Source organism: Ranitomeya imitator, chromosome 2 (genome assembly GCF_032444005.1).
Source record: "Ranitomeya imitator isolate aRanImi1 chromosome 2, aRanImi1.pri, whole genome shotgun sequence".
Taxonomy (NCBI): Eukaryota; Metazoa; Chordata; class Amphibia; order Anura; family Dendrobatidae; genus Ranitomeya; species Ranitomeya imitator.
Window position 1 is genome coordinate 191340606 of NC_091283.1, and position 25902 is coordinate 191366507.

Below are 25902 nucleotides of genomic sequence, written 5' to 3' on the forward strand. Positions count from 1 at the left end.
CTGCTCTGCTAGATAAGTGCTTCTAGTTTGTTTTCTGTTTTTTCTGTCCAGCTTGTTATTATCTTTTGCTGGAAGCTCTGAGAAGCAAAGGGGTGCACCGCCGTGCTGTTAGTTCGGCACGGTGGGTCTTTTTGCCCCTTTGCGTGGTTTTCGTTTTAGGGTTTTTTGTAGACTGCATAGTTCTCTTTGCTATCCTCGCTCTGTCTAGAATATCGGGCCTCACTTTGCTGAATCTATTTCATTCCTACGTTTGTCTTTTCATCTTGCTAACAGTCATTATATGTGGGGGCTGCCTATTCCTTTGGGGTATTTCTCTGAGGTAAGTCAGGCTTGTATTTCTATCTTCAGGCTAGTCAGCTCCTCAGGCAGTGCCGAGTTGCATAGGTAGTGGATAGGCGCAATCCACTGCTGCTTCCAGTTGTGTGAGGATAGATCAGGTACTGCAGTCTACAGAGATTCCACGTCTCAGAGCTCGTCCTATTGTTTTGGGTTATTGCCAGATCTCTGTATGTGCGCTGATTACTGCACGCTGTGTTGCCTGATTGCCAGCCATAACAGCTGACACAAGGAATGTGACACTTGTAGCCCAGGTCCTGGATACGTCTGTGTGTGGTGGCTCTTGAAGCAATGACTCCAGCAGCAGTCCACTCCTTGTGAATTTCCCCCACATTTTTTGAATGGCCTTTTCTTAACAATCCTTTCAAGGCTGTGGTTATCCCAGTTGCTTGTGCTCCTTTTTCTACCACAGTTTTTCCTTCCACTCCCCTTTCTATAAATACAGCACTCTGTGAACAGCCAGCTTTTTCAGCAATGACCTTTTGTGGCTTACACTCCTTGTGGAGTGTGCCAATGACTGCCTTCTGGACATCTGTCAAGTCAGCAGTCTTCCCCATGATTGTGTTGCTTACTGAAACAGACTAAGCGACATTTTAAAAAGTTTAAGAAGCCTTTGCAGGTGTTTTTGTTAATTATTCTAATTTACTGAGATAATGACTTGCGTTTTCATTGGCTGTAAGCTATAATCATCAACATTAATTAAAATAAACACTTGAAATAGATCACTCTGTTTGTAATTCCTTTCTATAAATATGAGTTTCACTTTTTGTATTGAAGAACTGAAATAAATTACATTTTTGATGATATTCTAATTTTGTGATAAGCACCTGTATATGTGTGAACCAGAAGTCAGTTTAACAATGTAAGGGTATAGAGCATTGATGGCAAACCTTTTTAGAGACCAGACCGAGTGCCCAAACTGGAACCCAAAACCCACTTGTTTATCGCAAAGTGCCATCAAGGCAATTTAACCTGAGTACTGAGGTTTTAGTTTAGAAAAATAACTAGTACAGAGAGCATGCGGGAGCAGCAGAAGGCAGGCAGGGGAAGCAGAGAAGTAGTACAGGCAGAGGCAACAGAGAGGAGCCACAGACAGGAGCTGGGGTACCAGACTGCAGAATATGCTTCCTATCCATTTTTGGCATGCGCTAGCGATGTCCCGTTAGTTTCGGACAGACCGCAGACGCTGCTTGCAGCGTCCGAGGTCCTTTCCTCGCTAGCGCAGATCGGGTATCTGCGCTAGCGGGATCGCCAAACGCGATCCCTTTTGGGACATTGCGTTAGCGCAATCCGCTAGCATATGCGCTAAACGGATTGCCCTAACGCAATGTGAACCTAGCCTTATATTGTACAAAAGACTTCTGGTCAGGGGCGGACTGGGCCGGGTTGCAAAGGGGCATTTGCCCCCTGGGCCGGTCACCAAGCAGCTGATTAAGGCCACCAGGGGGCCGCCTTATTTTATCTGTGCAGGCGGCATCACAGTGGAGCAGACACAGACGCAGCCACAGCTCCCTGTGTGCGGCCGTCTGCTCTGCTGAAGTGGAGAGAGCGCGGCTGTATCTTCATCCGGCCGGAGAGGAGCTTGTGGGCGGCTCAGACAGGAGGCCGGATGGTGAGTAGTAGAGCTTCTGTGTGGTGAGCAGGGGGACGCTGATAAGTCCAGGGCCGCTACTGTATAGAGTCAGCGGCCGCTGCTCTGCTGATCACTGAGATTTATTGCAGGAGAGTGAACTTTCAGGGTCGCCCTGTCAGTGACAGGTTATCAGCACCAGGGTCACCAGATCTGCAGGAAAGTTCAATCTCCTGCAATAAATCTTCATCCCTGTACCTCAGAGTGACCAGAGACACATTACTGAATCCTGCCCTGGACTGATCCAGCCTGAGCCTGGTACAAAGAATTAAAATACAGAGATTGGAGGTTATACCATGTACACACACGCTATCCTAGATCTGTATTATACATACAAAAATGCGTATACTGTATAAGGCAAAGTTCACATTAGCTTTTCAGTCTGCAGCGTGGTGCTGTGGACTTCTTTCCTTAAGCTCCGCCTACTCTGCATGCGTCCTGCGTACCTATCTTTAACATTGTGTACGCAGGGACATGCATTGTATGTGGATGCACCCGCGTGCATCATTTTGACGTCCCCTTAGAATGCAAGAAAATGCAACATGTTGCTGCAGGCACGTCAAAACGTTGCACAAGGACGCACCGCATACAACACATGTCCCTGCATACACAATGTTAAAGATAGGTACACAGGACGCATGTGGAAGTAGGCAGAGCTAAAGGAAAGAAGTCCGCTGCACCACGCTGTGGACTCAAACGCTAATGTGAACCCTGCCTAACAGTATATCAAATGCCAGTTATACGTTATGTTGTATGTGTTAGGGCCTGTGCACACGCTGCAGATTGTCGCAGATTTTTCTGCACAGATTTCTCACCAAACCTAAAGGGATTCCTAATGCCAGCAAGTGACTGAGAATGCTGATGTCTCGTGCAAATATTCCTTATATTTTTTCCTTGCAGATTTGGTACAGATGTAAATCTTCAGCATGTCACTTTTATCAGTGCTTTTGCTGCAGATTTCACTCAGACTAAAGGTACCGTTACACTTAACGATTTACCAACGATCACGACCAGCGATACCACCTGGCCGTGATCGTTGGTAAGTCGTTGTGTGGTCGCTGGGGAGCTGTCACACAGACAGCTCTCCAGCGACCAACGATGCCGAAGTCCCCAGGTAACCAGGGTAAACATCGGGTTACTAAGCGCAAGGCCGCGCTTAGTAACCCGATGTTTACCCTGGTTACCGTTGTAAAAGTGAAAAAAAAACACTACATACTTACATTCCTGTCGCGTCTCCCGGCGTCAGCTTCCCTGCACTGTGTAAGCGCTGGCGGGAAAGCAGAGCGGTGACGTCACCGCTGTGCTCTTCTTTACGGCCGGCCGGCGCTGACACTGGGGGACGCAGGGAAGCTGACGGCGAGGGACGCGACAGGAATGTAAGTATGTAGTGTTTTTTTTTACTTTTACAATAGTAACCAGGGTAAACATCGGGTTACTAAGCGCGGCCCTGCGCTTAGTAACCCGATATTTACCCTGATTACCAGTGAAGACATCGCTGGATCGGCGTCACACACGCCGATTCAGCGATGTCAGCAGGGAGTCCAGCGACAAAATCCTGATCATTCCCCAGCGACCAACGATCTCCCAGCAGGGGCCTGATCGTTGGTCGCTGTCACGCATAACGATTTCGTTAACGATATCGTTGCTACGTCACAAAAAGCAGCGATATCGTTAACGATATCGTTATGTGTGACAGTACCTTAATAAGTGGGGAAAAATCTGCAATAAAAATGCATGTAAAAAAACACCTCAAAAACTACTATATGCAGCTTTTTCCTGCAAAGAAAGACAGAAATGGGGCGGGAAATTTCTGCACCAAATACTGTGGACATACCCTTGGGGTATGCGCACAAAGTAAAATTTCAGCCTTTCTTGGCAGGAAACGCGCAGCTACAAAATCGATATTTTTTATCCCTGCGTTTTTAACTGATTTGACTGAAGTCAATGGTGAAAAACGCACAGAAAAATACACAGAGAATTGACATGCTGCAGATTATTCTCTGCACCGAATCTGAAAGGGTAAGTTCACACTATGCGGTTTTTCTGCAGCAAAACCTGATCTCTTGGCAGGAAAGAAGCTGCAGAAAAAAGTATGTTTTTCTTGCGGTTTTTTGCTGCTTTTTTATGAGGTTTTTGCTGCGGTTTTGGCATGCTAGATTTGTCTCTTGTGCATGCTGATAAAGTTTAGTATTGAAAAAAAAGTCCTATTCTATAGAATCAGGGTTTTGGCACAAAAAACGCAGCAAAACCTGATACCTGAGTTTTTGGTGTGTTTTGTCAACATTTTTTCACCACCCATTCATTTCAGTGGGTAAACAAATGGTGAAAGTGACATGCTCCATTGTGCAAAAAGACATGCAAAGCACAAAATCCTGATGACAAAAAAAACAATGTGTGCATGAGATTTCTGAAATCTCATAGACTTTGCTGGTTCTGTAAAATGCAGCTGAAAATTTGCATAAGAAAAGCATCAATAACATACATTGCAAAAACGCCCTGTGTGAACTAAGTCAAGAATACTCAACATCTGCATGACACTTCAGGTTTCTCATTAACTTTGCTGGCATCAGGTTTTGCTTTAGGTTTTGTTAACAAATCTGCGCAGAAAAAAACATGGCAAATATGCGCAAGTGTGAACATGGCCTTATACTTTGCGTACAGACATGAGATGTTATACAGTATACACACTCTCATGTATACGTATCTACACACATACACATGTGTATACTGTATAACATCTGATGTTTGTATGACAGTGTTTCATATGCAAGTAATATATTATCCTATATGTGTAAGGGCATGTTTCCACGTGGCATAATAAATCAGGATTTGCTGCGGATTGGACACTGTGTATATCCGCAGCGTCCAGATATTACAGCATAGTGGAGGAGATTTTATGAAATTCCATCTCCACTATGCGTGCAGGGACGCATCTGGCGGCCCTGCATTTACGCACATGCGGCGCGTCTTTCTAGACCGCAGCATGTCTATCTTGCAGAGAAGACGCTCTGTCTCTGCAAGATAAATAACCCACTCTATGTACAGGATGCGGTGATTCCGCATGCACATGTGCTCAATGAACACAGGCGGAATCACCACGCGTACAAAGGGGGGCGGCACTTTGGGCGGAGCGGGGTGTCCGCTGCATCCAAAGCGCTACGTTTCCTGACCATGGAAACATACCCTTATACTATGTGTACAGACATCAGATGTTATATAGTAGATAATATTGTATGTGATGGTCAAATACCTGATGTCTGTACTCGTAGTATAATATACAGTATACCAGTCACATACAATCCTGTATATGACATCTGATGTTTGTAGATATGTCTACAAATTTCACCCACCAGTCACATCCTGTATACTGTATGTAATATACTACGTGCACAGATATCTGATGGTATATACTGGATATGTGACTGGTGTAATATCTGATGTCTGTAGTCATTGTGTAATATACACCACTCACATAGTATCCTGTATACATAGTGGGTACGGAAAGTATTCAAACCCCTTTAAATTTTTCACTTTTTGTTTTATTGCAGCAATTTGGTAAATTCAAAAATCTTAATTTTTTTCTCATTAATGTACACTCTGTAATGTACCCCATCTTGACTGAAAAAAACAGGAATGTAGAAATTTTTGGTAATTTAATAAAAAAGAAAAAAATGGAAGAAGTTTGGGACCTCCGGAAGTCTTCCTAGACCTGGCCGTCCAGCCAAACTGAGCAATCGTGAGAGAAGAGCCTTGGTGAGAGACGTAAAGAAGAACCCCAAGATCACTGTGGCTGAGCTCCAGAGATGCAGTAGGGAGATGGGAGAAAGTTCCACAAAGTCAACTATCACTGCAGCCTCCACCAGTCAGGCTTTTATGGCAGAGCAGCCCGACGGAAGCCTCTCCTCAGTGCAAGACATATGAAAGCCCCAATAGTTTGCTAAAAAACACATGAAGGACTCCCAGACTATGAGAAATAAGATTCTCTGGGCTGATGAGATGAAGATAGACCTTTTTGGTGATAATTCTAAGCGGTATGTGTGGAGAAAACCAGGCACTGCTCATCACCAGCCCAATACAATCCCAACAGTGATACATGGTGGTGGCAGCATCATGCTGTGGGGTTTTTTCAGCTACAGGGACAAGACGACTGGTTATCATTGAAGGAAACATGAATGCGGCCAAGTGTAGAGATATCCTGGATGGAAACCTCTGCCAGAGTGCTCTGGACCTCAGACTTGGCCGAAGGTTCACCTTCCAACAAGACAATGACCCTAAGCACACAGCTAAAATATCAAAGGAGCGGCTTCAGAACAACTCTGTGACCATTCTTGACTGGCCCAGCCAGAGCCCTGACCTAAACCCAACTGAGCATCTCTGGAGAGACATGAAGGTGGCTGTCCACCAACGTTCACCATCCAACCTGACGTAACTGGAGAGGATCTGCAAGGAAGAATGGCCGAGGATCCCCAAATCCAGGTGTGAAAAACTTATTGCATCATTCCCAAGAAGACTAATGGATATACTAGCTCAAAAGAGGGCTTCTATTCAATACTGAGCAAAGGGTCTAAATACTTATGACCATGTGATATTTCAGTTTTTCCTTTTTCATAAATTTTAAAAAATTTCTACATTTCTGTTTTTTTTTCAGTCAAGATGGGAGTGCAGAGTGTACATTAATGTGAAAAAAAATAAACTTTTTTGAATGTACCAAATGGCTGTCATGAAACAAAGAGTGAAAAATTTAAAGGGGTCTGAATACTTTCCGTACCCACTGTATACAGAGCTGGTTGGGAACTCAGAGGACATTATTTGTTATAAATAGGGAAATTAATAGTTTTCATAGGGCCACCTGAGTGAGAAAAAACGTCATCTGTAAGTTACTATATATGACTGTACTGTAATCACATGTATGTGCAGGACTGTGATCTACCAATATACAGTTACTATAAGGTGGTATTATTGCTCTTTAGTAGCATTTTTGTTTTCTTTTTTTATTTAGTAACAGTTTAATGTGTTTCAGTCATTATGTAGTAGAAGGTGTATAGTGGTGTCATTGGTATTTATATAAAGTGTTTTGTTATGTAGAGGTAATGGTAATATTATAATATTATGTATTCGCTATGTAGTGGTTATGGTAGTTGACATTGTGTAGCCGTATTATTTGGCATTTTATAGCTGTAATTTTATAATATTGGTCATTGCATTGTGTTTTTGGTTAGCAACAGTATATACTGTAATTATACATGTATAGATGCTATGTTAAATAGCTATAGGGGGGTCGTATGGGGAGACATGCACTTTGGGGCTTGGGCCCCTGATCTTTTGTGACCCTAGCAACACCCCTGCCATACTGTGTGTTTTACATGTCTGTGTTTCTGGAGTTGCATGTATGTTTGTATATCAGCTCAGTTATGTTACCATATGTAAGCAGTAAGCTTGGTTTTGGTACTGTATCAATGTAGTAATCTAGATTCTGGTACCATATGTATGCGGTAAGCTTGGTTCTGGTACTGTATCAATGTAGTAATCTAGATTCCGGTACCATATGTATGCGGTATGCTTGGTTCTGTTCCCATATTTACGTAGGAGTCTTGGTTTTATTGCTCTATCTATGTAGTAGACTTAGTAAGCGAAAGCTTGGCTCTGCTCCCTTATCTCTGTAGTAAGCTCCGTGCTTTTCCCATAGCTTTGTAGTAAGCTTGATTCTGCTCACATATCTTTTTTGTAAGCTCAATTCAGTTCAGGTATGTATGTAGTAATCTTGGTTCCATTCTCATGTCTATGCAGTCAGCTTGCTTCTGTTGCAGTATCTATGTAGGTAGTAAGCTTGCTTGTGTTCCCATATCTATTCAGCAAGCTCCGTTCTGTTCCCATATCTATATACCATCCCGTTTTTTTAAAGGATGTTATTTCTGCTGCTTTAATGCAGGGACCAGAGATAAGCAGGGCAGGGGTGGTCCACCGCAACTGGTGGGCCACTGCCTTGTGATTGCCCCCTAGGCTGAAAAGTGCCAGCCAGCCCCTGCTTCTGGTTCACACGTAAACCCCTTGTATGATCTGTTGAGACTGCGATCATTAACTATTTTAATACACCTACTTCACTACATACATACTTAGATAGGTTTATGGAATAATAATGTTTTGGGGAGTGCTTCTTTAAGTTGCTAGCTGGACCTGTTTAATAGCCAATCTAGCCCTCTTCTCTGTAGATTTATTGTGGCTGAGAAGGACCACACAATTAAAACCCATTGGTAAAGGAAGTTTTCCCCTATGCCAAACCCAAGCTGGAAATGGCGCTGGTATCTTGAGATCTAAGCACCTTTGTTATAACAAGCAAGTATGTTGTATATCTTTATATTTTAAAAATATCTAAAAGGTTTTTTTTGTAAGTGGACAATTCTGAAAAATCTTGTAGTTTTTATTTGACTGTAGTCTAAAAGTTAACAGTTTCGAAAAATTCTTGATTTTCAAGCAGGTTCATTTAGGTGGAATAGACATTATTGTCAGCAAAATAGTAGATTACTGCTGTATTTTCTACATTTACTTAAAATTAACTATTTTTAAAATTAAGCACCCAACTTTTTGTATTTTTAAATGTTCACTTGTATATGTATTTTAGGTGAGCTTTCTCATCAACTTGAGGAAAAAGAATCTCTAATATCTCTGCTCTCCAGAGGAAAGCAGGGATTCACCCAGCAGGTGGAGGAGCTCAAGAGACAACTTGAAGAAGAATCAAAAGTAATATGAGTGTTGATCATTTCTAAGTGCAAATCTCCATAAATGTTTATAAAATTTTGTTTATTTTAGGCCAAAAATGCCTTAGCCCATGCTCTTCAGTCTGCCCGTCATGACAATTACTTGCTCCGTGAACAATATGAGGAGGAGCAGGAAGCTAAAGCTGAACTCTGTCGTACTTTGTCCAAAGCTAACGGTGAAGTTGCTCAGTGGAGGACCAAATATGAAACTGATGCCATTCAACGCACGGAGGAGCTGGAAGAGGCCAAGTAACTCATTTAATATTGAAAAGTACAAAATGCTTAATATATTAAACAAATATGCTAATAATTATCTTAACACTTTTATAGAAAGAAGTTGGCTCAGCGCTTGCAAGACGCTGAAGAGCAGGTAGAAGTTGTAAACTCTAAATGTGCTTCATTGGAGAAAACCAAACAAAGGCTGCATGCAGAGGTGGAAGATCTAATGGTTGATATGGAGAGAGCAAACAGTACATCAGTGGCTCTGGATAAGAAACAGAGAAACTTTGATAAGGTAGATTTTCAATTAACTATACAGTACTGTAAAAGCCTGAAGCTGCATTTACACTGAAAGATAATCATGAATGACTGTTCTTAAAAAGGTTTGTTTCACGATTATCTAGTGGTGCAAACAGGTGAGCATCACCTGATGAACGAGTAAAATATGCGCTTTTTTGCAGAGCAAAAGATTACCATTCTAAGCAATGCATGGTGCTGCGTAAACAGGATTCGCACTGCCGAGAAACATGGCAGCCTATGTGCACTGAGAGATCTATCATAGATCACTCAGTGTGTATCATTTACTTTGGTCTGCTTGTCTAAACAGGCTATGAAACTATCGCGGATCGGCGGTCGTACCGTGCTGCTGGTCAGTCTTTGTAAATGTACAATAAAGGCCGGTGTGCAACACATCACTGGGACAGATTTTAGTTTAAAGGGAACCTGTCACGTGAAAAAACACTATTAACCTGCAGAAATAGAATTAAAGGGAACCTGTCAAGTGAAAAAACGCTATTAACCTGCAGATATAGTGTTAAAAGGAACCTGTCAGCAGGATTGTGCTGAGTAACCTATAGACAGTGTCAGGTTGGCACCGCTATACTGAGTAAAGTGATAACTGATAATCCGCCTTGGGGTTGTTTATTCTTTATTTGCAGTTTTCAGTAAATGATATGCTCGTGCGCTGGGGCGGCCTGTGGGTGGGGCTTTATGTAGTGCTCTACTTACATATTCAACGGTATGACTTCTGACAGGTCACTGTGACTTGCCCCCCATTTACACATACTGAATACAATATGTTTTGGTTAAAAAAAAAAAACATTCATCAGGCGGCACCTGTGTTGCAACATGATCTCGTCTATAATGCACATTTCATTATTTTATTTGCTGATATAAGTTTATTCAGAAAAAAAATTCTCTCTCAAAAAATCCAATAGATGCTATCTTGGCGGAGACATTTGTTTCCCTCTAGCAAAATGGTGCTGGTGGTGCCTGCACAGTAGCATCTATCGGATTGCCTGCCTGCTGAATGTGAATATATATATACTAGATGGTGGCCCGATTCTAACGCATCGGGTATTCTAGAATATGCATGTCCACGTAGTATGTTGCACAGCCCACGTAGTATATTGCCCAGCTACGTAGTATATTGCCCAGCGACGTAGTATATTGCCCAGCCACATAGTATATTGCCCAGCCACGTAGTATATTGCCCAGCCACATAGTATATTGCCCAGCCACGTAGTATATTGCCCAGCCACGTAGTATATTGCCCAGCGACGTAGTATAATGCACAGCCCACGTAGTATATTGCCCAGTCACGTAATATATTGCCCAGTCACGTAGTATATTGCCCAGTCACGTAGTAATGCCCAGTCAAGTAGTATATTGCCCAGTCACATAGTATATTGCCCAGTCACGTAGTATATTGCCCAGCCACGTAGTATATTGCCCAGTCACGTAGCATATTGCCCAGTCAAGTAGTATATTGCCCAGTCACGTAGTATATTGCCCAGTCATGTAGTATATTGCTCAGTTACATAGTATATTGCCCAGTGACGTAGTATACAGTACAGACACGTAGTATATTGCACAGCGATGTAGTATACAGCACAGAGCCACGTAGTATATTACCCCGTATATTGCCCAGCCAAGTAGTATATATTGCCAGTCACGTAGTATATTGCGCAGCCACGTACAGTCATGGCCAAAAGTATTGACACCCCTGCAATTCTGTCAGATAATACTCAGTTTCTTCCTGAAAATGTTTGCAAACACAAATTATTTGGTATTATTATCTTCATTTAATTTGTCTTAAATGAAAAAACACAAAAGAGAATGAAGCAAAAAGCAAAACATTGATCATTTCACACAAAACTCCAAAAATGGCCCAGACAAAAGTATTGGCACCCTCAGCCTAATACTTGGTTGCACAACCTTTAGCTAAAATAACTGCGACCAACCGCTTCCGGTAACCATCAATGAGTTTCATACAATGCTCTGCTGGAATTTTAGACCATTCTTCTTTGGCAAACTGCTCCAGGTCCCTGATATTTGAAGGGTGCCTTCTCCAAACTGCCATTTTTAAATCTTTCCACAGGTGTTCTATGGGATTCAGGTCTGGACTCTTTGCTGGCCACCTTAGAAGTCTCCAGTGCTTTCTCTCAAACAATTTTCTAGTGCTTTGTGAAGTGTGTGTTTGGGTCATTGTCCTGCTGGAAGACCCATGACCTCTGAGGGAGACCCAGCTTTCTCACACTGGGCCCTACATTATGCTGCAAAATTTATCGGTAGTCTTCAGACTTCATAATGCCATGCACACGGTCAAGCAGTCAGAGGCAACAAAGCAACCCCAAAACATCAGGGAACCTCCGCCATGTTTGACTGTAGGGACCGTGTTCTTTTCTTTGAATGCCTCTCTTTTTCTCCTGTAAATTCTATGTTGATGCCTTTGCCCAAAAAGCTCTACTTTTGTCTCATCTGACCAGAGAACATTCTTCCAAAACATTTTAGGCTTTTTCAGGTAAGTTTTGGCAAACTCCAGCTTGGCTTTTTTATGTCTCGAGGTAAGAAGTGGGGTCTTCCTGGGTCTCCTACCATACAGCCCATTTTCATTCAGACGCCGACGGATAGTACGGGTTGACACTGTTCTACTCTTGGACTGCAGGGCAGCTTGAACTTGGATGTTAGTCGATGTTATTTATCCAACATCCGCACAATCTTGCGTTGAAATCTCTTGTCAATTTTTCTTTTCAGTCCACATCTAGGGAGGTTAGCCACAGTGCCAAGGCCTTTAAACTTCTTGGTGACACTGTTATGATCTGGTGGTTTAGGAGCAACATGGGAAAAGCTCTGAAGGAGGTGGTATCTGTACTGACCGCAAACCCTGAACCTAGCAGCGCAACTAGAAATAGGCGTGGGGGGTACCTGACACTCCCTAGACCCCTCGGCACAGCCTAAGATCTAACTTCCCCTAAAGATGGAAACAGGAAACCTATCTTGCCTCAGAGAAAATCCCCAAAGGAAAGATAGCCCCCCACAAATATTGATGGTGAGAGGAGGGGAAAATAACATACGCAGAAATGAAATCAGATTTTAGCATAGGAGGCCATACTAGCTAGATAGATAGGACAGGAAAGGATACTGTGCGGTCAGTATTAAAACTACAAAAAATCCACACAGAGTTTACAAAAATCTCCACACCTGACTAAAGGTGTGGAGGGTAAATCTGCTTCCCAGAGCTTCCAGCTAACAGAAATAATCCATACTGATAAGCTGGACAAAACATAGAATGCACAGAACAATAAGTCCACAACATGTGGACTGAAATGAGCAAAGCCAGGACTTATCTTTGCTGAACTGGTCAGGAAATCAGGGAAATCCAAGCAGAGATGTGAATCCAGCCAGGAAACATTGACAAGTGGCACTGGCTGAAGGGAAGAGCCAGGAATAAAAGCCGAGCAGAAAGACAATTAGTGGAAGCAGCTGCAGACTACTAAATCCAAGGAGCAGCCATACCACTTAAAACCACTGGAGGGAGCCCAAGAGCAGAACTCACAAAAGTACCACTTACAATCACCGGAGGGAGCCCAAGAGTGGAATTCACAACAGTACCCCCCCCTTGAGGAGGGGTCACCGAACCCTCACCAGAGCCCCCAGGCCGATCGGGACGAGCCAAATGAAAAGCACGAACCAAATCGGCGGCATGGACATCGGAGGCAACAACCCAAGAATTATCCTCCTGGCCATAACCCTTCCACTTGACAAGATACTGAAGCCTCCGCCTCGAAAAACGAGAATCCAAAATTTTCTCAACCTCATATTCCAACTCTCCCTCAACCAACACCGGGGCAGGAGGATCAACCGAGGGAACAACGGGCACCACATATCTCCGCAACAAAGATCTATGGAAAACATTATGAATGGCAAAAGAGGCTGGAAGAGCCAAACGAAAAGACATCGGATTGATAATTTCAGAAATCTTATAAGGACCAATAAACCGAGGCTTAAACTTAGGGGAAGAAACCTTCATAGGTACATGACGAGAAGACAACCAAACCAAATCCCACACACAAAGCCGGGGACCAACACACCGACGGCAGTTAGCAAAACGTTGAGCCTTTTCCTGAGACAAAGTCAAATTGTCCACCACATGAGTCCAAATCTGCTGCAGCCTGTCCACCACAGAATCCACACCAGGACAATCAGAAGGCTCAACCTGCCATGAAGAAAAACGAGGATGAAAACCAAAATTACAAAAGAAAGGTGAAACCAAAGTAGCCAAACTAGCCCTATTATTAAGGGCAAACTCGGCCAACGGCAAGAAAGCCACCCAATCATCCTGATCAGCAGACACAAAGCATCTCAAATAGGTTTCCAAGGTCTGATTAGTTCGCTCAGTTTGGCCATTAGTCTGAGGATGAAACGCCGAAGAAAAAGACAAATCAATGCCCATCCTAGCACAAAAGGCCCGCCAAAACCTAGAGACAAACTGAGAACCTCTGTCAGACACAATATTCTCAGGAATGCCATGCAAACGAACCACATGCTGAAAAAACAATGGAACCAAATCAGAGGAGGAAGGCAACTTAGGCAAAGGTACCAAATGGACCATTTTAGAGAACCGGTCACAAACCACCCAGATAACAGACATCTTCTGGGAAACAGGAAGATCCGAAATAAAATCCATGGAAATATGCGTCCAGGGCCTCTCAGGGATCGGCAAAGGCAAAAGCAACCAACTAGCGCGGGAACAGCAAGGCTTGGCCCGGGCGCAAGTCCCACAGGACTGCACAAAAGCACGCACATCCCGCAACAAGGAAGGCCACCAAAAGGACCTAGCAACCAAATCTCTGGTACCAAAAATCCCAGGATGACCAGCCAGCACTGAACAATGAACCTCAGAAATTACCCTACTTGTCCATCTATCAGGAACAAACAGCTTCCCCACAGGACAGCGATCAGGTTTATCAGCCTGAAATTCCTGAAGCACCCGCCGCAAAGCAGGGGAGATGGCAGAAAGAATCACCCCTTCCTTAAGAATGCCAACCGGCTCAAGGACTCCAGGAGAATCAGGCAAAAAACTCCTAGCGAGGGCATCAGCCTTAACATTCTTAGAACCCGGAAGATACGAGACCACAAAATCAAAACGGGAGAAAAACAGGGACCATCGAGCCTGTCTAGGGTTCAGCCGCTTGGCCGACTTGAGGTAAATCAGATTCTTATGATCAGTCAAGACCACAATGCGGTGCTTGGCTCCCTCAAGCCAATGTCGCCACTCCTCAAATGCCCACTTCATAGCCAACAACTCACGATTGCCGACGTCATAATTGCGCTCCGCAGGCGAAAACTTTCTGGAAAAAAAAGCACACGGTTTCATCAAAGAACCATCAGAATTCCTCTGAGACAAAACGGCCCCTGCCCCAATCTCAGAAGCGTCAACCGCAACCTGAAAAGGAAGAGAAACATCCGGCTGACGCAACACAGGGGCAGAAGTAAATTGGCGTTTAAGCTCCCGGAAGGCCTCAACAGCCGCAGAGGACCAATTCGTCACATCAGCGCCTTTCTTCGTCAAATTAGTAAGGGGCTTAACCACACTGGAAAAGTTGGCAATGAAACGGCGATAGAAATTAGCAAAGCCCAAAAATTTCTGAAAGCTCTTCACAGATGTGGGTTGAATCCAGTCATGAATGGCTTGGACCTTCACAGGATCAAGGGAGAAAAAATAAAACCCCAAAAAGAGACCTTCTGAACTCCGAATAGGCACTTAGACCCCTTCACAAATAAAGCATTATCACGAAGGATCTGGAATACCATCCTGACCTGCTTCACATGAGACTCCCAATCCTCGGAAAAAATCAAAATATAATCCAAATATACAACCATGAATTTATCAAGATAATTGCGGAAAATATCATGCATGAAAGATTGGAACACAGATGGAGCATTAGAGAGCCCGAATGGCATCACAAGGTATTCAAAATGGCCTTCGGGCGTATTAAATGCAGTTTTCCATTCGTCACCCTGTTTAATACGAACAAGATTATATGCCCCTCGAAGGTCAATCTTAGTAAACCAACTAGCCCCCTTAATCCGAGCAAACAAATCAGAAAGCAAAGGCAAGGGGTATTGGAATTTGACCGTGATCTTATTAAGAAGACGATAATCTATACAGGGTCTCAAGGAGCCATCCTTCTTAGCAACAAAAAAGAAACCCGCTCCCAATGGTGACGAAGAGGGACGAATATGCCCCTTCTCCAAAGACTCCTTAACATAACTCCGCATGGCGGCATGCTCTGGCACAGACAGATTGAAAAGTCGGCCCATAGGGAACTTGCAGCCAGGAATCAAGTTAATAGCACAATCACAGTCCCTGTGCGGTGGAAGGGAACTGGACTTGGGCTCATCAAATACATCCTGGAAATCCGACAAAAACTCAGGGACCCCAGAAGAGGGGGAAGAGGAAATTGACATCAAAGGAACGTCACTATGTACCCCTTGACAACCCAAACTAGTCACAGACATAGTTTTCCAATCCAGCACCGGATTATGTTCCAGTAACCATGGAAAACCCAGTACAACATCATCATGCAGGTTATGCAACACCAGAAAACGGCAATCTTCCTGATGTGCTGGAGCCATGTACATAGTCATCTGCATCCAGTACTGAGGTTTATCCTTGGCCAATGGTGTAGCATCAATACCCCTCAAAGGAATAGGGCTCTGCAAAGGCTGCAAGGAAAAACCACAGCGCCTGGCGAATTCTAAGTCCATTAAGTTCAGGGCAGCGCCTGAATCCACAAATGCCATGACAGAAGAGGACGACAATGAGCAAATCAGGGTCACAGATAAGAGAAATTTAGGCTGTATAGTACTAATGGTAACAGACCTAGCGACTCTCTTAGTACGCTTAGGGCAATCAGAAATAACATGAGCAGAATCACCACAGTAAAAACACAGCCTATTCTGACGTCTGAATTCCTGCCGTTCTGTTCTAGTCAAAATCCTATCACATTGCATAGGCTCAGGACTCTGCTCAGAGGACACTGCCATATGGTGCACAGCTTTGGGCTCGCGCAGACGCCGATCAATCTGAATGGCTAGAGACATAGATTCGCTCAAACCAGCAGGCGTAGGGAAGCCCACCATAACATCTTTAAGGGCTTCAGAAAGACCTTTTCTGAAAATTGCAGCCAGAGCCTCCTCATTCCATTTAGTGAGCACAGACCATGTTCTAAATATCTGGCAGTATAATTCTGCCGCTTCCTGACCTTGACACAGGGCCAACAGGGTTTTTTCTGCATGATCCACAGAATTAGGTTCCTCATACAATAATCCGAGCGCTTGAAAAAATGCGTCTACATTCAATAATGCCGGATCCCCTGATTCAAGAGAAAAAGCCCAGTCTTGAGGGTCACCACGCAGCAAGGATATGATGATTTTTACTTGCTGAATGGGATCACCCGAAGAACGGGGTTTCAAAGCAAAAAACAATTTGCAGTTAATTTTAAAGTTCAAAAACTTGGATCTGTCCCCAAAAACAAATCAGGAGTAGGAATTCTAGGCTCTAAAGCTGGAGTCTGGACAACATAATCTTGGATACTCTGTACTCTTGCAGCAAGTTGATCCACACGAGAAAACAAACCCTGAACATCCATGCCAGAGCATAAAAACTGAACCACCCTGTTAGGACTGGCGGAACGCACCAAGTATAAGATGTAATGGTATTAGGTGCGTTCGCCGTCCGAGGTCCACCATGCAGGTGAAAACCCTGCTGCTAGTAGAGACGGACGATATGGCGGTACAATATGAATACACACATGGGTTAACTTCACCCTGTGTGAAGGAAGCGAACCCTGTTGCGTCACAGGGCCGCCGTACCGCACCAAGAGCGCAAGCAAGGAGTCTCAGAACTCAATCCCAAGACTCAGGATTTGAGTTCAAAAAGACCACATGCGCTCGACACCGCTACTGGGGTGTCTGAGAGACAGAAATAATATTATCTTAGAGGCACGAAAGTGCGTGCGGTGCCGCACTGGCGGACGCCACTAACCACCCAGGCTTGGTTCAGGAAAGCGCAGAGAAAGCGCACGGCGCCGTACTGGCGGTCACGGCAACTAGACGCTGTAATGTGTGTTTTGTGCTGATGGCTTAGTCGGGCGCTAGATAGCTAACGTCATTCGCGAACAGTCAACAACACTAGGAATGGGAATGATTAGGAGCTTTCATCCTTCGACATACATCCATCTACACACACACATTATATGCAGCATGTTTAGGACCTTTCAAAGAAGGACCAATGGAGTGCTGCAGCACCTGAGCATGTGGCCCTAGATCTCCAGTGAGAGATCTCGCCCTGGGCATGCTCAGAGTGCAGAGCAGGATTTAGTCCTAGCAGCTACAAGGACCTTAGCTGCAGTATCTGATCATGTGACCCTCGATCTCCACTGAGAGATCTTACTCTGGGCATGCTCAGAATGTGAAAAGCAGGACTTAGCCCCAGAAGTGTCCGCTCGCCGCTGCCCAGCACTGACTTCAATGGGAGAAGCAGGAAACGCAGCAGTAACTCTTAGCACAGAGTCAGACTGAGCGAGACGCTGGGATCGACGTCTCCGCTGAGCAAGCTCCACTGCGGCAGGAGAAGAATGGGAGACCGCAGCGGAGATGGCCCGAGATTCCCCCTGTGCAGAGGCAGGAACTCGACCCCTAACATTACCCCCCCTCCTAGGCCCCCCCCCTCCTTGGGCCTCGCTACGTTCGAAGGCAGCAATGAGCTGCGGAGCCCGAATGTGCTCAGCAGGCTCCCAGGACCTGTCCTCAGGGCCATAACCCTTCCAATCCACCAAATAGAATTTTTTACCACGTACCACCTTGTACCCCAAAATAGCGTTCACCTCGTAATCATCCGTAGACGAACCCGATGTCCCGGCAGATTACTCAGAAAACCGGGACATGTATACGGGTTTCAAGAGGGACACATGAAAGGTGTCAGTGATACCCAAGCGTGGAGGAAGGGCCAGATGGTAGACCACAGGGTTAACCTGTTCGAGGACCTTGAAAGGACCTAAGTAGCGAGGCGCAAACTTAGTGCACTCAACTCGCAGCCTGATGTTACGGGCGGAGAGCCACACCAAGTCGCCAGGAGCAAAAGTCGGATGTGCATCGGCGGAGGACCTCATTCTCTCCTTGGAAGCCCGAATGGCATCCTGAGTGCGATCCCAAATGGCGGAAGACACGGGCATGGGCACAGGTACCCGCGGATGTTGACCATATTTAAGGAGGAATGGAGTCTGCCCAGTGGAGTCGGCTACAGCGTTGTTCAGAGCAAACTCCGCCCACGATAGCAAAGATGCCCAGTCATCTTGCCTAGCAGAGACAAAATGTCGCAGATATGTGACCAAGGTCTGGTTGGCTCTCTCTACCAACCCATTCGTCTCGGGATGATAGGCAGAGGAGAGATTTAACTCAATCCTGAGAAGACAAAGCTCTCTCCAGAACCGAAATGCAAACTGGGGACCCCGGTCACTGACAATTTTGTCCGGCATACCGTGAAGGCGGAAGATATGTCTAATAAACAACGTTGCCAAGGCCCGTGCAGAAGGTAGCCGAGGAAGCGGCACCAAATGCACCATTTTAGAAAAATTGTCGGTGATTACCCAAATGACTGTACAGCCACGAGACTTGGGCAAACCCACCACAAAGTCCATACCGACCATCTCCCAGGGCCTGTCTGCCACCGGCAGAGGGTATAACAAACCAGCTGGCCGTTGACGAGGAGACTTATTTTTGGCGCAGGAGACACACGCCAGAACGTAATCTCTGACGTCTCGGAGCATATGCGGCCACCAGTACGTCCTCGCCAGCAGCTCAGATGTCCTTTTTGTCCACCCACCCTGGAGGAATGAGCCCAAGAGAGAACCTCCGGTCACAGATTGATGGGAACAAAAGTCGTGCCCGAAGGCACTGACTCTAGCGACACCGGAGCTACGGTTCTCAGACTCTCCGAAGGGACAATAAGCCGAGGCTCCTCTTCCTCCTCCTCAGTTGACACAAGGGAGCGAGAGAGAGCGTCAGCACGAATATTCTTCTCCCCAGCGAGATAATGGAGAGTGAAATGGAACCGGGAGAAGAATAAGGACCATCTGGCCTGACGAGAATTCAGCCGCTGGGCTGTATGTAAATAGACCAAATTTTTGTGGTCCGTGAAGACTTGGAAGGGAAACCGCGCACCTTCCAGAAGATGTCTCCACTCCGAAAAGGCCAACTTCATTGCTAGCAACTCCCTATCCCCGATGGAGTAATTTCTCTCCGCTGGTGTGAAGGTCTTTGAGAAGAAGAAGCATGGATGCTTCCGACCTTGAGCATCCTTTTGATAGAGGACTGCTCCAGCACCAACGGATGAGGCATCCACCTCCATTAGGAATGGCTTATCCACATCGGGACGATGTAAGATGGGAGCGCTAGCAAAATGAGACTTTATAGAAGTGAAGGCCTTGGAGACCTCTTCGGACCACAATTTGGGATTCGCTCCCTTCTTGGTGAGGGCTACCAAGGGAGCTACCAGAGTTGAGAAGTGGGGAATGAACTGACGGTAATAATTAATGAACCCCATAAAGCGCTGCACCGCCTTAAGAGAATGGGGCTCTTGCCAGTCCATCACAGCCTGTAGTTTGGCAGGATCCATAGCCAATCCCTGGGCGGAGATGATATAGCCCAGGAAAGGTAAAGACTCCTGCTCAAACATACACTTCTCCAACTTTGCATAAAGAGAGTTTGCCCGTAGGAGGTCGAAGACTCTGCCAACATCTCTCCGGTGGGAGTCAATATCTGGAGAAAAGATGAGAATATCATCCAGATAGACTACAACCGAGGTGGAAAGCATATCCCGGAAAATGTTGTTGACTGTTAGGGCTAGCGGAACGCACCAAATAATAAGACAGAGTATGGTGCGTTCGCAGCCCGGGGTCCACCGTGCAGAGATGGAACCTGCTGCCAAGTAATGACGGACTATATGGCGGTACAAAGTGAATACACACATGGGCTAACCTCACCCTGTGTGAAGGAAGCGAACCCTGTTACGTCACAGGGCCGTGGTACCGCACCAAGAGCGCAAGCAACGAGTCTCAGAACTCAATCCCAAGACACAGGATTTGAGTACATAGACCCCATGCGCTCGACACCGCTACTGAGGTGTCAGAGTGACAGCAATAGAAGCACGAGAGTGCATGCAGTGCCGCACTGGCGAACGCCACTAACCACCCAAGCTTGGGTCAGGAAAGCGCTGTGAAAGCACAAGGCGCCGCACTGGCGGTCACAGCAATAAGACGCTGTATTGTGTGTTTACGTGCTGATGGCTAAGTTGGGCGCTAGATAGCAAACATACACCTACCGCGAACAGTCATCCAATAGGGAGGGTTATTTAAAGAGCGACTTTCACTCACAACACACACACATTTACAAATGTACACTAGCGCATGGCCGTGCGGTCATGCGCAGCTTATATAGTTGCAGCACGTTCAGGACCTTCCAATAAAGGACCAATGGGAAGCTGCTACCAAAGTTTTGCCCTTTCAGGACCTTCCTGGAGGACCAATGGGATGTGCTGCAGTACCTGAGCATGTGACCCTCGATCTCCAATGGATCTTGCCCTGGGCATGCTCAGAAAGAGAAAAGCAGGACTTAGCCACAAAAGCATCTGCTCGCCGCTGCCCAACACTGACTTCAATGGCAGAAGCAGGAAAAGAAGCAGTAACTCTTTGTACAGAGTGAGACTGAGCAAGATGCTGGGATCGACGTCTCTGCTGAGCAGACTCCACTGCGGCTGGATAAGAATGGGAGACCGCAGTGGAGATGGCTCAAGATTCCCCTTGTGCAGAAGCGGGAACTCGACACCTAACAGTTGACAAAGTCTTGGAAAACGGCTGGGGCATTACAGAGCCCGAAGGGCATCACCAGATACTCATAGTGCCCATCTCTGGTGTTAAACGCCGTTTTCCATTCGTCCCCCTCACGGATGCGAATCGGGTTGTAAGCACCCCGCAGATCTAGTTTAGTAAATACCCTTGCTCCCCGAAGCCTATCGAAAAGCTCAGATATCAAGGGCAAAGGATACTTGTTCTTAACGGTGATGGCGTTAAGACCCCTGTAGTCTATGCATGGATGTAGTTCCCCATTCTTCTTCTGCACGAAAAAGAACCCTGCCCCAGCAGGTGACACTGACTTCCTGATGAACCCTCTTGCCAGATTCTCCTGAATGTACTGAGACATTGCCTCCATCTCCGGGAGAGATAATGGATAGACTCGACCCCGGGGAGGCTCAGCACCAGGCAAGAGATCAATAGGACAGTCATAGGGGCGATGGGGCGGAAGGGTCTCCGCCGCCTTTTTGGAGAACACGTCTGCATAAGACCAATATTGCTTGGGGAGAGAGGATAGATCTGCGGGTACTTCTGTAGTAGCAACCTGAACGCACTATCAGTGACACCTACCCCCACAAGATTCACCCCATCCCAGAATTCTGCCTGAGGACCACTCGATGTGAGGAGAGTGGTACCGTAGCCAAGGTATCCCCAACAGGACCTCATCAATTCCCTCAGGAATGACGAGCAGAGATATAATCTCCTGATGAGATGGTGACATGGACAGAGTAAAAGGGATGGTCTGATGTGTTATCTGTGCGGGCAGTGTCGACCCATTCACCACTCGTACCGTTACTGGTTGAGGTAGCATAACCAGGGGTATTGCATGACGTTTGGCGAAGGCAGAAGACATAAAATTGCCCTCCGCCCCAGAATCCACGCAGAGCTCTACCGAGTGGGAGGATGAGCCTAATGTTATTTTCCCCTTAAAGGACAATTTGGAGGCAAACGTCGCCGTGTCTAGTGTACCTCCACCTACTACCACTAGATGCTGACGTTTCCTCGACCGCTGGAGACATCTGGTGGCAAGATGTCCTGACTGTTGGCAAACATGACAAACCGGGAGTGCACGAGCGGTCCGAGACTTAGATCCCGCTCGTGACACTACCATAGGCTCATGGGACTCAGGAGCCTGGACTGGGGATTCCAGAGGTTTGGCGAAGGTGGGAGCCAGCCGAAACCTCTGCCTACACTGGGCTCGCTCTAACCTCCGCTCGTAAAAACGGAGGTCAATACGAGTGGATACTCTTATTAATTCCTCCAGTGTGGCGGGAATCTCCCTAGTGGCCAGGGCGTCCTTAACGTAGTCAGCCAGCCCCCTCCAAAATATAGGAATAAGGGCTTTATCCGACCACTCCAGCTCAGATGCTAGGGTGCGGAAGTGGACGGCAAAATGGCTGACCAAGGACGAGCCCTGAGTCAATGCCAACAGTTGGAGCGCCGTATCATGGGTGACACGAGGTCCTAAAAAGACCTGTTTCAGAGTGCTCAGGAATAACGGAGCACTCTGCACCACATGATCGCCATGCTCCCACAGCGGCGTAGCCCACTGCAACGCCCTGTCCGACAGGAGAGACACGATAAACCCCACCTTTGCCCGCTCTGTAGGGAAACGAGAGGCCAGAAGCTCGAGATGTATAGAGCACTGACTCCCAAAACCCCTACAAGACTTACTGTCACCAGAAAATTTTTCTGGTGCGGGAGGCGAGATAGAGTCGGTACAGGGGTGGCAGTGGACAAGGTAGCTGCAGCCACGGTAGCAGCCTGAACAGCGACAGCAGTGACATCCACAGCTGAGGTTGAACGCTCAAGAGCCGCCAACCTTCCCTCCAGCTGCTGGATGTACCGCTGTAAATGCTGATCGTCCGCCATTTACTAGCCAGACCTTGGCGCTAGTATTATGTTAGGACTGGCGGAACGCACCAAGTATAAGATGTAATGGTATTAGGTGCGTTCGCCGTCCGAGGTCCACCGTGCAGGTGAAAACCCTGCTGCTAGTAGAGACGGACGATATGGCGGTACAATATGAATACACACATGGGTTAACTTCACCCTGTGTGAAGGAAGCGAACCCTGTTGCGTCACAGGGCCGCCGTACCGCACCAAGAGCGCAAGCAAGGAGTCTCAGAACTCAATCCCAAGACTCAGGATTTGAGTTCAAAAAGACCACATGCGCTCGACACCCGCTACTGGGGTGTCTGAGAGACAGAAATAATATTATCTTAGAGGCACGAAAGTGCGTGCGGTGCCGCACTGGTGGACGCCACTAACCACCCAGGCTTGGGTCAGGAAAGCGCAGAGAAAGCGCACGGCGCCGTACTGGCGGTCACAGCAACTAGACGCTGTAATGCGTTTTTCGTGCTGATGGCTTAGTCGGGCGCTAGATAGCTTAGTCGGGCGCTAGATAGCTACCGTCATTCGCGAACAGTCAACAACACTAGGAATGGGAATGATTAGGAGCTTTCATCCTTCGACATACATCCATCTACACACACACATTATATCAAGACAATACTAGCGCGGCCATGCTAGCCTTAAATAGCTGCAGCATGTTTAAGACCTTTCAAAGAAGGACCAATGGAGTGCTGCAGCACCTGAGCATGTGACCCTAGATCTCCAGTGAGAGATCTCGCCCTGGGCATGCTCAACGTGCAGAGCAGGATTTAGTCCTAGCAGCTACAAGGACCTTAGCTGCAGTATCTGATCATGTGACCCTCGATCTCCACTGAGAGATCTTACTCTGGGCATGCTCAGAATGTGAAAAGCAGGACTTAGCCCCAGAAGCGTCCGCTCGCCGCTGCCCAGCACTGACTTCAATGGGAGAAGCAGGAAACGCAGCAGTAACTCTTAGCACAGAGTCAGACTGAGCGAGACGCTGGGATCGACGTCTCCGCTGAGCAAGCTCCACCGCGGCAGGAGAAGAATGGGAGACCGCAGCGGAGATGGTCCGAAATTCCCCCTGTGCAGAGGCAGGAACTCGACCCCTTAACCCTAGAATGCGTGACCATAGAAATCTACACTATTACATACCTGGGGCCTTTGAGGCCTGTTTTGGAATAACTCAAAAAATGTTTTTTTTTCAAAGTTATTTGAAATTAAGCATGCATTCCCACTAGCTCTGGGGTCCGCCTGGACGGGATTTCGTAATGGATCTGACCTCCTGGTGACCCCGGCTAAGGCTGGTAGAACGCGTACCTGGGGCCTCGCAGGCCTGTCAGGTTACTTTTTTATTATTTTCTGTAAAACTACTTTAGTTACAATTTTGAAACTCTAGGTATTCCTCAGCTATATAGTTGTTAGTAATTTCCAGTTGTTCGTATATTTTTATGTTATAGGCATTTCGTATAGCAACGCTTTTTTTGTGACTACCCCATATTCACGTACCTGGGGCCTTTTAGCCCTGTGTGCAAATAACATGGAATAACTCAAATAAAAATACTTTTCAAAGTTTATTTTAAATTTGCAAAGTAAGGATGCATTCCCACTAGCGCTGGGGTCCACCAGGAGGGGATCCGTAATGGATCTGACTTCCTGGTGACCTCAGCTAAGGCTGGTGGAATCCCGGCATTCCATCAGCCTTAGCTGGAGTTACCAGGAGGTCAGATCCATTATAGATCCCATTCTGGTGAACCCCAGCGCTACTTGGAACATAGCCTAAGATGTGTATAATTCCCGCAAAAAATTATGTACATAAAACAACAAAAATGTAACTAAACGGGCACGCCCAATATATTCACTCAGTACAATTTTTTATGATGGATACATTTTTTCTTATAAAAAGTTTTTACATAAAGTCTGTAGCAAACTTGGTGCAGGAATATTTATTTTCCACTTTACATATTCCCCCGACAATTCTTGCATATTATTTTTTCTTCAGAATGTTCCCTGCATACATTTTGTCCGCAAGTAGAACAGAAACGCTCCGATTTTCTTTCTTTCTTTGCTGGACAAATATAGCAGCGCTTTCTTTTTTTTTCTCTTTGCTCTGGCTGTTCCTGAAAGCATATTCCACATCGGATCACTGCCTCTGTAATTTGCCTTGATAAGCATTTTGTGCTGCTTCTCTCTAGCATAGTAGGCATCAAAAGTTCATAACAAAGTTCTGTCAAAAATAGACGTCTCTTGTCATTCCTGTTGGCATGGAATTCTGGATTAGTTTGACAATAAACAATATAGCTATTGAGGGATGACACATCAAGGATATTGGAAAAAAGGGCAACAGGCCAATGTTTAGTCTGCCTTTTACACGAATATTCAGTAATCATTTCGTCCATCTTGTCGACACCTCCTTTTGTCTTATTATAATGAAGTATAATTTCAGGTTTTTGTTTCCTGTCATTGGTGTCAATACTTTCATCGTGATGCATTGTGCTCAGTAATATCACAGATTTTTCTTTCTTGGCTTTATAGGACACCATTGTTGCCTCATTGCAGAAACCGAATACACTCTCGTAGATTGGTCGCTGTGCATTGTGCTTCATTATTGGTGGAATTTCGCGGCGGTTTGGTCTCATTGTACCAACAAGTGTTAGTTGTTTATTGGCCAGTTCTAAATTAGTAAAATAATTATCCATAGTGATATTTTTTCCAGAATGGAAAATTGGTAAAGCTAGTGTTTTCACTATGTTGGAACATAGATCTTTCTGGACTGGAGCGTCAGCTTCTTTTCCACAGTAAATCATGCCATTCATCCCATAATAAGTTGCTGAATCGCACATCCAGAAAATTTTTATGCCGTATTTAGCTGGCTTACTGGGCATATATT

General features: G+C 45.8%; 1 protein-coding gene across 1 annotated transcript in view; it reads left to right on the forward strand.

Annotated features, from left to right (window-relative positions):
• LOC138662597 (myosin-4-like) overlaps positions 1 to 25902 on the forward strand; it is a 145786-nt gene that overhangs the window by 87698 nt on the left and 32186 nt on the right. The window contains exons 27-29 of the mRNA XM_069748410.1: positions 8586 to 8704; positions 8774 to 8970; positions 9052 to 9235. Coding sequence (XP_069604511.1) covers positions 8586 to 8704; positions 8774 to 8970; positions 9052 to 9235 — 500 coding nt within the window. The remainder of the gene's footprint in view (positions 1 to 8585; positions 8705 to 8773; positions 8971 to 9051; positions 9236 to 25902) is intronic.